Source organism: Bos javanicus, chromosome 13, assembly GCF_032452875.1.
Source record: "Bos javanicus breed banteng chromosome 13, ARS-OSU_banteng_1.0, whole genome shotgun sequence".
Classification (NCBI taxonomy): Eukaryota; Metazoa; Chordata; class Mammalia; order Artiodactyla; family Bovidae; genus Bos; species Bos javanicus.
Genome location: NC_083880.1, coordinates 20,117,877 through 20,130,964, shown reverse-complemented (window position 1 = coordinate 20,130,964; position 13,088 = coordinate 20,117,877). Strand labels below are relative to the sequence as shown.

General features: G+C 35.3%; 1 protein-coding gene across 12 annotated transcripts in view; it reads left to right on the top strand.

Moving 5' to 3' along the window:
• CCDC7 (coiled-coil domain containing 7) overlaps window positions 1-13,088 on the top strand; it is a 268,190-nt gene that overhangs the window by 233,868 nt on the left and 21,234 nt on the right. For 9 of the 12 annotated variants that reach the window (XM_061435932.1, XM_061435930.1, XM_061435937.1 and 6 more), the window contains 5 exons: window positions 3,259-3,342; window positions 7,172-7,261; window positions 8,822-8,905; window positions 10,572-10,694; window positions 11,801-11,914. In XM_061435932.1, coding sequence (XP_061291916.1) covers window positions 3,259-3,342; window positions 7,172-7,261; window positions 8,822-8,905; window positions 10,572-10,694; window positions 11,801-11,914 — 495 coding nt within the window. Of the gene's footprint in view, window positions 1-3,258; window positions 3,343-7,171; window positions 7,277-8,821; window positions 8,906-10,571; window positions 10,695-11,800; window positions 11,915-13,088 lie in introns of all 12 variants that reach the window. The other 3 variants (XM_061435936.1, XM_061435935.1, XM_061435933.1) reach the window with 2 other exon arrangements.

Below are 13,088 nucleotides of genomic sequence, written 5' to 3'. Positions count from 1 at the left end.
TTTCTATGATCTAGGATGGCGATTTGATCTCTGATTCCTCTGCCTTTTTAAAATCCAGCTTGTACATCTGAAAGTTCTTGGTTTACATACTGTTGAAGCCTAACTTGAAGGATTTTGAGCATTATCTCACCAGCATGTAAAACAAGTGCAGTTGTAAGGTAGTTTGAACATTCTTTGGCATTGCCTTTCCTTGGAATTGGAATGAAAACTGACCTTTTCCAGTCCTGTGGCCACTGCTGAGTTTTCCAAATTTGCTGGCATACTGAGTGCAGCACTTTAATGACATCATTTTAAGATTTTTAATAGCTCAGCCGAAATTCCATCACTTCGTATAGCTTCATATAGCTTTCATATAGTAATTTCTTTGAAATTCCATCACTTCATGTAGCTTTCTTTGTAGTAAAGTAAGGCCCACTTGACTTCACACTCTAGGTTGTCTGGCTCTAGCTGAGTGACCACACCATCATGGTTATCTGGGTCATTCAAACCTTTTTTTGTAGAATATCTGTGTATTCTTGCCACCTCTTTTTAATCTCTTCTATTTCTTAGGTCCTTACTATTTCTGTCCTTTATTGTGCCCATCTTTGAATGACATGTTCCCTGGGCATCTCTAATTTTCTTGAAGAGATCTCTAGTCTTTCCCATTCTATTGTTTTCCTGTTTCTTGGCATTGTTTACTTAAGACTTTCTTATCTCTCCTTGCTGTTCTTTGGAACTCTGCATTCAGTTGGGTATATCTCTCCCTTTCTCCTTTGCTTTTGCTTCTCTTCTTTTCTCAGCTATTTGTAAGACAATCTCCTCAGACAACCATTTTGCCTTGTTAAATTTCTTTTCCTTTGAGAAATTTCAAAGACTTTTCTAGTGCAAACCTTTTAATTCCTAGCGCTTAAACTCAATCTTCCCTCAAATGCTATCTTTTTTTAAATTGGAGGATAATTGCTTTGCAATGTTTTGTTGGTTTCTCCTGTATAGCACTGTGAATCAGCCATAAGTATACATATATCCCCTCCCTGTTGAGCCTCCCTCCCCTTCATCCCCATCCCACCCCTCTAGGTTGTCATAGAGTACCAATCTGAGTCCCTTTTTAGACAGCAGTTATCCCCTAGCTATCTATTTTGCACACAGTAGTGTGGTGTATTTCAGTGCTGCTCTGTCAGTTTGCCCCACCCTCTCCTTCCCCCACTACGTCCGCAAGTCTGTTCTCTATGTCTGCATCTCTATGCCTGCCCTGGAAACAGGTTCATCAGTACCATTTTTCTAGATTCCATATATATGTGGTAATATACCATATCAAATCCTGAAGGAAATCAACCCTGAATACTCACTGGAAGGACTGATGCTGAAGTTCCAATTCTCTGGCCACCTGATGTGAAGAGCCAACTCATTGAAAAAGATCCTAATGCTGGGAAAGATTGAAAGCAAAATAAGAGGGCAGCAGAGGATGAGATGGTTGGATAGCATTACTGACTCAGTGGACATGAACTTGGGCAAACTCTGGGAGACAGTGAGGGATAGGGAGGCCTGACATGGTGCAGTCCATGGGGTCACAAAGAGTCAGACATGACTTAATGACTGAACAACAATGAGATCAAATGCTGTTCTCATTGGCTCCCAGCTTATCTGAGGATCCTCTGCTTTCTTGAGTCAAATGATTCCATTCTCCTTATTAATTAATTGGAGGAAGATGAAAGTGGCTAAAATATATACGCTAATCCCTAATTTTGTGTGACTATAAATTTTATTACTCCCACTAAGTATTATTTATTGAAGACTTACATAGCCAATCTGATTCACTTTTGTTCATTTTGTTATTGATGTTCCAGGAGGTATCTTCTCTGTAGTACACTTGGGCTACCAAAATCATAATGCTACCTTTTGCATTTATGCATGGGCTCAGCCCTTTTTTCAAAGTGGTCTTCTACTGGACAGCGTCAGGATTATGACAGGTTTCCAACTACATTTACATGCTCAACTGGAACCAACTTTCATGCACTAACCTTTTGATCCAGGGAAACAGGCATTCAAATAGAGCCCTGTTAAAACCACTAGCATCAAAATGCAACTGCATGCATGCCCTTTAGGTTCCCAATCCTCATTATCCCTTTCTCAGTGTGAATATCTTTAAACTAACTTTCATGTATTTTTATGTCATCCAATCTTAGTTAATTGCTGTCAATTATAGCAAAAACTTTAGACCACATAAAAATTCAAATGGAAATGGATCCTATCAGAGTCCTGGTTCTGGTACAAATATTGCCATTTCCTCCTGGCAAGACATGAAATGTATATGCCCAAGGAATCCCAGAGGCACTTTTTTTTAAGTCAGTGATACCCACATGATTTACAGTTATGTAGCCTAAGAGGGGGAGAAGGCAATGGCACCCCACTCCAGTACTTTTGCCTGGAAAATCCCATGGACAGAGGAGCCTGGTAGGCTGCAGTCCATGGGGTCACTAGAGTCGGACATGACTGAGCAACTTCACTTTCACTTTTCACTTTCATGCATTGGAGAAGGAAATGGCAACCCACTCCAGTGTTCTTGCCTGGAGAATCCCAGGGATGGGGAAGCCTGTTGGGCTGCCGTCTATGGGGTCGCACAGAGTCGGACATGACTGAAGCGACTTAGCAGCAGCAGCAGCAGCAGCAGCAGCAGCAGCCTAAAAGGGAATTAAAATTTTCCTGGGTAAGTCAAAGAATTTCTGACTCATGGTAAGTTTCTATGACTAAGAAGACTCTTGTTTATATCTTGTCTTGATGGGGAAAAAAATGTGAAGTTGTGCCTCATTGGGAGCATCCTTACAGAGTAACTGTACTTTTGATATGAACTTGGAAATTATATTACTATCATAAATTCTCTGGAATGATTTCAGCTTGTGTAAAAGAGAGCATTGTATAGAAAAATCACTGGTTAAGGAATTAAACATGGTTAAAGAAAAGATACTGGTAAAAGGATTATAGAAAAGGCACCGGTTAGGCACAAAGTGGTACATCCATTTGTCATTCCCTGAATGTTTGATTTTAGTCATATCCTAAATATATCTAAACTTCAATATAATGTAACTTACATACTAATAATTGCTTCATCTGTTCTAATTTAAGGTTTTGTGATTCTCCAAACCAGACATTTCAATATAACTCATCTTTCATAACAGCAATACACACACACATGTGCACAAACACACACATGCAAACGCACACACATGTTTCTATGTAAATAGTTACCTTGTAAAGTGTTTTGAAATTTGTTCTTTTCTACAGGGACTAATATACAAGGCTTGACAGGTAAAACTGGAAGAGGTGTAATAAAGGGACAGTTCAGGACACAATCAAGCAATCTCCCTGGTAAGAATAGAAATTTTACAAATCTAAGATTTCAGGTTTACTTATCTTCTCTAGAGATATTTAAACAAGAGTCATGAATAACATCAGTATCTATGTTTTAATATTACATGGGCTGAAATTTTCAAGAATTTTTTCCTTAAATTCAATATTAAATATCAATGTAAAACTATCTACATATTATTAATGGTAGAACTCATTCACTTAGGATGTAATCCATAAAAACCAGTCCTTTAATAAACTTAGCATATGCTTGGTGAAAAATATGCCCAATTATATTCTATTCACTTTCTGTTTTCAGCTTAGGTAGACATTTCTCTTGAATTTGCAAGTGCAGAAAGGCTAGCTAAGGAATGTGATAAGAATATACCATCTCAGTGGTTATCAATTCCCTCTTTATTAGACCTGTAGTAACAGCATTACAGGAGAAGGCAATGGCACCCCACTCCAGTACTCTTGCCTGGAAAATCCCATGGACAGAGGAACCTGGTAAGCTGCAGTCCATGGGGTCGAGAAGAGTCGGATACGACTGAGCGACTTCACTTTCACTTTTCACTTTCATGCATTGGAGAAGGAAGTGGCAACCCACTCCAGTATTCTTGCCTGGAGGATCTCAGAGACGGGAAAGCCTGGTGGGCTGCCATCTATGGGGTCGCACAGAGTCGGACACAACTGAAGTGACTTAGCAGCAGCAGCAGCAGCAGCAACAGCATTACACACATTTCTTTATGGTGTTTTCTGTTATATTGAAAGAAGACATCTAGAGATAAAAGGAAAACAGACATTCGAACAGAACCCTGTAACTACAAACACCAAGAGACTATTGTGTGCATGCCTGAGGATGTGCCCTCTGAGGACCAATGGGTGAGGCTTCACACCTCAGGAGAAAAGAGACATTAATAAGACACTTCTGAGAAATAACTGTAAATAAACAAGCAAACAAGCAAGCGAACACACTAAACAACAAGCCTTGTATAGGGAAACAAATTAGAATCCAGAAATACTATGATATATTATCTAAAATGTCCATACTAAGTCACTTCAGTCATGTCCAACTCTTTACGACTGCATGGACTATAGCCTGCCAGGTTCCTCTGTCCATGGAATTCTCCAGGCAAGAATACTGGAGTGGGTTGCCATGCCTTTCTCCAGGGGATCTTCCCAACCCAGGGATCGAACCCACATCTCTCATGTTTCCTGCATTGGCAGGCAGGTTCTTTACCACTAGTGGCACCCTGGAAGCCCCGAAAATGTCCAGTTATTAGCAAAAAAAAAAAATTAAGACATGCAAGGAAATAGTAAATTGTGACCCATGCAATATGCTTGTGAGAGTCTTGGATGTTGGATTTAGCAGACAGTGATGACCTAATAGTTATTATAAATAGAAAAAGGAAATTTTGTTTTAAGAAAACAAAGATATGATGAAAATATTTCATCAACTAGATATTATCATCTAAAAATAAAAATGTAGAAGAACCAAATGTGGTTGAAATATACAATAAATGAAATGAAAATACTGCCTAAGGGAAGAGATTGAATACTGCCTAAGGGAAGAGTCCGAAGAAAGAAACAGTGAATTTAAGGTAATGGGAAATACTAGAAGAGACAGAGTGCAGTAAAAATATTTGAAAAGATGGCTGAAAATTATGTGAATAACACTAGATGGTAGCTAATAGAACAAACACTACATATTCATACTAAACTTGCTCTAATTTTGTCTCTCAGATTCTTTAAAAATTATATAGGTTCATAAAGAAATAATTGTAAGAACAATTTTAACAATATCTTTAATTTTATACATGTAACATGTAATTCAGTAGCACAAAAATGGGGATAAGGGAATAAAACTATATGTCAGTCATGCTTCTGCATTTTCCTACAATTTAATTAGTATGACTCTGAAGTTGATTCTAAAATTGACTATGGCGATTGTTACACATTCTATAAATATATTAATAACCATTGATTGCACGTTTAAAATAGGCATATTGTATGTTAAACTTTACAAAAACAGTTTAGTAAACTCCAAGCAGGATAGGACTTTCCTTTAAATACTTAAAAGCAATGGGAAGATGTTGTGAAGAAGGAAAATTGTGGCTCTGAATAAATTAGGCTTCTTTACCACATAGCATTTATGCTTCCAGTGTTTAACCCAATCTGTCCTCAAAGGTTATTCCCATTGCCTCCCTGCTTACCTAAGAAGCCTTTGCTTTTTCAAATCAAATGAATCAGTTCTTCTAATTTTTTTTCTGTTGGAGAAACATCAGCAGCTAGAGTCTGCTAATCTTTTTATGTGTTATGTGTTGCCATAGCACACATAACTTTCACAAATGCTCAATTTAATGTGTCTTTGGTTTTAGTAATGATGCCCCATGGTCTTCACCTCTGTTTAGATTGCAGTGGTGATAAATTTGTGCTGCCTCAGAGATAGCACACGCTTGAAACATTCATGGGCTCAGTCATTTCTCCAAAGCAGGACTTCTGGTTTATAAATTCTGGATATGACAGTTTCCACCTTCACTTATATGCTATATTAGAACCAAATTTTGCCCACCAAAATCTTTTTTTTTATTTCATTTTATTTTTTAACTTTATAATATTGTATTGGTTTTGCCATATATCAACATGAATCTGCCACAGGTATACATGTGTTCCCCATCCTGAACCCTTCTCCCTCCCACCAAAATCTTTACCTAATAGGTGACCCAAAGTCACCAATTCTAATTATTTATTTTACAATATAAAATTATTTTAAATAAAATTTTTTCTGTCATTGAAACTATATCATTGCATCTGAATCCATCAAAAAGTGAAAATCACACAAAGACTCAAATGGAAAGAGGTATAATACCAATGCTCATATTCATGCAAACTACCCATTTCCTTTTCCCCAAGTAAAAGATCTGGGATAAAGTGCCAGTCTACAGATTACTTGTTAACTTTTCCATCAGTGTTATCTTTTGATTTATAGTTGTTGTCATTTGGTCGCTAAGTTGTGTCCAACTCTTTGCTACCCTGTGGACTGCAGCATGCCATGCTTTCCTTTCCTTCACTACCTCCCACAGTTTGCTCAAATTTATGTCCATGACTTGTATAACCTTTAAAAAAGGAATTAAAGACTGTTCTATACAAAAACCAATACAATATTAATATTGTAAAGTTAAAAAATAAATTAAAAAAAATATTCTAGTAGAAGGAAAGGAAAAGGGGGAGGAATATTTTAGACATGCCACTTAAATCAAATTAAAATGCTGACCTTCTTCAAAAAAAAAAAAAAAGGAATTAAAATATTCCTGGACAAAGTCAAAGAATTTCTGCCTCACAGTAACATTCTGTGACTGTGATGCCAATCATTTTTTCCAGGCAACTTGGCCCAGGAAAAAAAAAATGTCATGTCTGGCCTTACCAGGTATAATTCTTACCATATGAATGTAGTTTTAACGTATACAATGTAGTTTTAATGTAATGAAAAGTTACATTAATTAAGATAAAGTCTCTAGGATGACTTAAATTTGCAAAAAGACTGTGTTTTATGGAAAAAAGCCCTAATTAAAGAATAATGAGGCATCAGTCTGTGAATCACTTTTATCACTACTTGGCTATGTGGTCTTAGTCAAACTAATAAACATTTCTAAGGTACATATAATGAAGCTTATATGGTTGCCAATGACTCTCCCAATTCTAAGGTATTTCGATTCTGTAAGTAAGACATTTCATTATAATTCTTCTTCTATAATAAAATGCTAATTAAAGGAATATTACACACAAACTCACACAACTACATGTTGATGTTTATCTTATGAAAGTGTTTTGAAACTGTTTATTTCTATAGACACTGATACAGAGCACTTCCCAAATGCTGTTGGAAGAAGTATGCTAAAGAGTGATATCAAGACACAATCCAAGAGTCATCCTGGTAAAAGTAAGAATATTGCAAGTCTATTCTGGCTTATTTATCTTTTCCAGAGTTTGAGTTTGAGTCTGATTATAGTACCTATATGCTGTTATTACAGGATACAGTATCTTCATAAATTCCCTTCTAAAGTTAGAACTGCTGGAACTCCAGCAGCTATTATCAATGGAAAATTAGTTACATATTTTAAATTTCAGAGCTCCTTCTTTTAAAAAGTGATCCTCAAAATTTCAGTGGTATAGTGAGCTTGGAATATACTTAATGAAAGCATTTCAAATGCTACTCTTTTTTTTTTTTTTCAGGCTAGTTGCTTTGTATTCGGAAAAGCAAAAAGTCTAGTTTATGAATGGGATTTAAAGACTTACCAGATAGTTATTGCATTGCTTATTAATTCCCCATATACAATTAAAATACCAAGCATATTTTCAGTATCTCAGGTGAAGTAGAGAGCTATAGTCTTGTTACATAGTTCATAGTTTACACTTGTTTCCCCTTGTCTTGGTGTAAGGGTGTTTGACATACCAATCCTTGATCTTTAGTGTGATATTAAGGGAGGCAGAAAACCAGAGAGCCTCAGTTATATCTCCTCTAACACTTTAACACTTTCTCCTGCTCTCAGCCATTACAACAAAGTATTAATAGTAAGATCCCCCTTATGGTTTCAGGTTCAGGATAGGTTTCCAACTTTCAGTATGTGTTCTTTGGAACCACCTTCCATTCACAAAACATTGGACACATTATTTGACCCAAGCCACCAGTCCTACTTACCACTTTCTCAATATGAATTTTTGTTTAATAACTTTCATGCAGTTTCCTCTCCTTTGACCTAGTTTGTAGTTACTAAATCCTGCCAAATCTTCAAATCACACAAAAACTCAAAGGGAGTGGGATGCAGTCCCGGTGCTGGTACTGCTGCAGATTTACCCACTTCCCCCTCCCCAGCGGAAAGGTATACATTGTAAGACGACCTGATAGGCAGTTTTTCTTAGACCACAGAGTGTCTTGTTATTCTTCTGCATCATTAATGTCTACTGGACTTACATAACCTTAAAAATGGCATAAAGCACTCTTAAGAGAGTCAAAGAATTTCTGCCTGGTAGTAACTTTCTGTGACCATGGTTTGTAACTTGACCAGTGGGCAGGGGGAAAATGCCATGTTCCACTCATAGGTATATTCTTAAAGGATGAGTGTCCTCTTAGTGTAAACTTGGCAGTTATATCATTAACATGAACTCCCCAAGATGATTAAGGTTTGTGTGAGACATGGCATCATGTAGAAAAAGCACTGGTTAAGGAATTATGGGGCCTCAGCTTATAGTCAATTTTGTATTTTCTTGGTATGTGCTCTCAGTCAAATCTCAAAACATCTCTAAGCTTCTATATCATGAGGCTTATATGATTGCTAAGAGCCCTTCAAATTCTAATGTTTTATGATTGTGCAGTGCAGATATTATATTGTCTTCCATAATAACAAGTTTTAAGTAACTTAGTACTACATACACAGACACATATACATGTGTGTTAAGTGTTACCTTAGAAAGTGTTTTCAAATTTATTTTATATCTATAGCAACTGATAAAGAATATATGACAGATACTGTTGAAAGTGAAAAAGAAACTAGTAAAATCAAGACACATCATAAAAGTCACCCTGGTAAGAACAAGAATTTGTGAAGTCTAATATTTATGGCTTATGTCTTCTCTGTGATTTAACTAATGATAGCACTAACTGTCAGAGAAGGCGATGGCACCCCACTCCAGTACTCTTGCCTGGAAAATCCCATGGACGGAGGAACCTGGGAGGCTGCAATCCCTGGGGATGCTAAGGGTCAGGCACGACTGAGCGACTTCACTTTCACTTTCATGCATTGGAGAAGGAAATGGCAACCCACTCCAGTGTTCTTGCCTGGAGAATCCCAGGGACAGAGAAGCCTAGTGGGCTGCCGTCTATGGGGTGTCACAGAGTCGGACACGACTGAAGCGACTTAGCAGCAGTAGCAGCAGCAGCAGTAACTGTATGTTAATATTAATGGGGGGTAATCTTCATGAATTTCATCTTTTAAATAGTATTAAAGTCTTGTATTTGCTGTCAGTGGAAATTTACCTAGATATTGTTTAGTTGTAAGCTCATACATTTGGAAAGTAATTCATATAATCCAATGCTCTAATGACCTTAGAATATGCTTGGTTTAAGTATTTCAAACTGTTACTCACTTTCTTCCTGGCTTAGTAAAGAGTGTTGCTTTGAAACTGAAAAAGCAAAAAAGCTAGTTGATAAGTGGTGTAAGAATAGGAATATAGCAGTTATTTTATTCAATTTCTATACATAATTAGTCTTGTGTGTAAATTTATATCTCTACTAAAGTGAAGTTCTCTAGCTGAGTTTACAATTCACAGACACAGCTTTAGTCCTGGAGTAACAGGGTTAAATACATTTCTCTTTGGTGAAAGAATGAACTTTTTGTAAAAGTGATGCTGAAAGCCAGAATTTGAAAGTAGCTGAATCCTCAGATTAAAGCACCAAAATATGTGTTTTCACTGAAATTTAACATTTAAAGCAAGATTTATGAAACTTTACTTTTGAATGCTTTATTTTGTTACAATCTCACTTCTATTCCTGAAAAAAAAACTGTTAAAAATAATCAAATAAAAATTATTTACTGACAACTTTTAACTGAGAAAAAGCTAGAAGTGTAAAACTGAAATTGTAGGAACTAAGAAGTTAAATTTGTTTTCTGTTTTGCTGTGATAAATTTGGTATATTATGATAAGACATTATTCCATGTCTTTAATTTTCAGAGTATTTTTATGTAGGTTCTTTCAATTACTTTGACTTCAGTGTTGCTTATTAATCCTTCTCAATTTTGAATAACAGCCTTAGGCACACCAAGAATTTGCTCTCATTTACATCCAATTTGAAACGTCATGCATCTTAAGAATGAAATTAATTTAGTTAATTATTTTATACTTACTTATTAATGAGGAGTTTATAATTAAATGCCCTGAATAAAATTTGAGCAATATAAATTGTTAAGGGAAAAAGTACTGAAAGGAGAATACAGATCAAATATAGAAATAAATATAAAAGGTGATTGGATTAAATTTTGAAATTAAGTGAGATGCTATCTAAGAAAACAGAACAACAAAAAGGAGAAAATGAAGAAATTGTTTATAGAAATTGGAGTGATAGAAAAGTGGCCACTTATATGTGGAAAGAAAAATTTACAGGTGCCAAAATGAAGACTAATGTGTGAAGGATGGGGAGTAGTGTGCAAATAGTTATAATGTCTTTGTGAAATTTTTTTTTAATTTTATATTAGGAGTGAATTTATTTAAAGACAAAGATAAGTCCACACAACATCAAACAGAGTTTTTTACTGGGCACATCGCAGGAAGTAAATTCCCAATGAACGTGATCAATTTTTCACAAGTTGACAATCAAGGTAAAAGATATAACAGAATAAAATAGATATCTAATTATTTAGATTACTTTTGTAATATGTTTTTAAAATTTTCTTCTATAAAATATTTTAAACATCCAGAAAATAAGAAAATTTACAGAAAACACATAACATTCTAATAATGGTTCCCTTTGTATGATTTTATAATCCTAATCCCTCCTTTTTCAGCTTTTTTTATACACAGTCATAAAGAATATATAATGATGCTGTATACAAATATATTCTAAACTGTTTTATTGTGCTCTCTTTATTTTTTGATTATTCTTTATTGTGAAACTTCCCACCTATCTTCCTCCTCACTTCCCACATTACTGTAGGTCAGTCAAATTTATAAAAAATGTACATGCATACAAATATACATACCCCTTTTTAGCAGAAAGTCTCAAGTTAAATGCTTTAATTCCTTTCTAGTCTCTAGAGAATGTTTTTATGCCATCTCAACAACACTTTTTAAAATACATTTTTAATCTTGCATTTTATCAGTAGTCAAACTCACAGAACCAGAGAATAAAATGGTTGTTTCCAGGGGTTAGGGGTAGAGTGAAGTGGGTAGTTGTTCAATGGATATAAAGTCACATTTATATTAGTTGAGTAAATTCTAGAGATCTTCCGTAAAACATTACGTCTACAGTTAACAATGAAATGTTGTGCATGTAAAAATTGTTAAGACAGGAGTGCTTTGTGCTGTTTTTATAAGATACACATAAAAAAGCAAGGAGACAGGAGAAGTCTTTTATAGGTGATGGACATGTTTATTACCTTGATTGTGATGATGGCTTCACAGGTTGTATGGCTATTTTAAAATTCATCAAAATGTACACATTAAATCTGGGCAGTGTTTTTATATACTAAGTATACCTCAGTGAAGTTGGAAAAGAAAAAGCAGGATGCTACCAAGGAACACAGAATAAAGACAAGGAAGAGAAAATGATGAAATATTTATAGAAACTAGAGTAATAGTCATCAACAAGTGGCTAAACTATGGGAGGGAAACATTACAAATGTATAAAGACTAATACATGGGGTTTAGAGAGTAGTGTATGAATGTTCAGACTTCATATAATTTTTCTTTTTAAATTTTATTATAGATTTACTTAAAGGCAAAAATGCAATTTTACAGCAAGAAAATGTCTATGCCAGGCACATTGCACCAAGTAAATATAAAACAAAGATAATTACTTTATCACCCTTTGATGATGAAGGTAAAAATTTATATATAAAGATATTAAAACACTGTATAATTACATAGAATAGTTCTTGTGGTATTTTTTTCATTCTTTTTGTATCTTACTTTTTCTTCAGAAATATCTTAGATAAACCCTTGCAAGCTTGAAAATGAAATTTAATTTCTCCTTTTTACTGGCAGTATATTTCATAATATAGAATTCTTCTATTGAAGGTCATTGACTTTTTACACTTTTCGCCCTACTAAATGTAAATGTGTCCATGAGTATCTATTCTTACATATTAATATTTTTATCTCTTTGGGGTAATATCTTAGGATTGATATTGTTAAAGCATTTATAAGTTTTTAATATTGAAAAATACTTTCAGATTGTTTACCTAAAGGGCTGTTAACATTTTTACCAGCAACTGAGGAAAAATACACTTTTCTCTGAATAACCTTCAGCCATATAGATTAGTGGGTTTTTATTTGCTTTTTTCCATTTATTCCCAAAGTTACTAAATCATATCTCTCATATCTCAATCTAATTTTAATTTTTCCCACATTTGTTAGTGTTGTTTTACTGGATAACTGCCAAGTAAACTATTTAGCCTGAAAGCATAGCTATTTATATAGTTCATGATTGGGGGGTTAGCAGTGTAGACTGGTTTGAGCTGGGTCATGGAGAAAGCAGTTTCAGAAGTTTCCACTATTAGGGCTAAAAGAGACTTCAGTATAGGATGTTACTTGGCTGGTGCTGGTATCTCTGATTTTTCAGGAAGTCTCCTATGTACTTCTGAAGACAAAGCACTGCTAGTGTCTCGGATGGTGAGAGTTTAATAAAACTTGTTCTTCTAATGTTGGAAAGAATACCAACAATTTGTGCCGTGGAAAGAATTTCTGCTCCTGGGGAAAAGATACATTGCTGGCATGATGTTCACCAGAACTGAAAAGGGTCATGAGCTTTTGGGAAGCGCACTGGTAACCAAGTGAGAGAAACAAATTCCTTGGTTCTTTTCCAAAAGTCTCCCTCTAGCAGGCCCTGTTTTGCACAGCCTAACTTGGTGCTACCTGGAAAAGCATAAATGTAGTTTTTAGAATCCCAGATCCAGTACCACAAAGCAGAATGTAAAAGAGTGGTTTGGAACCTAAGAGAAAATAAGCTTCTCAAGTGTTACTGGAGGTGACCTTGCTACATGTCTCTCATCTTT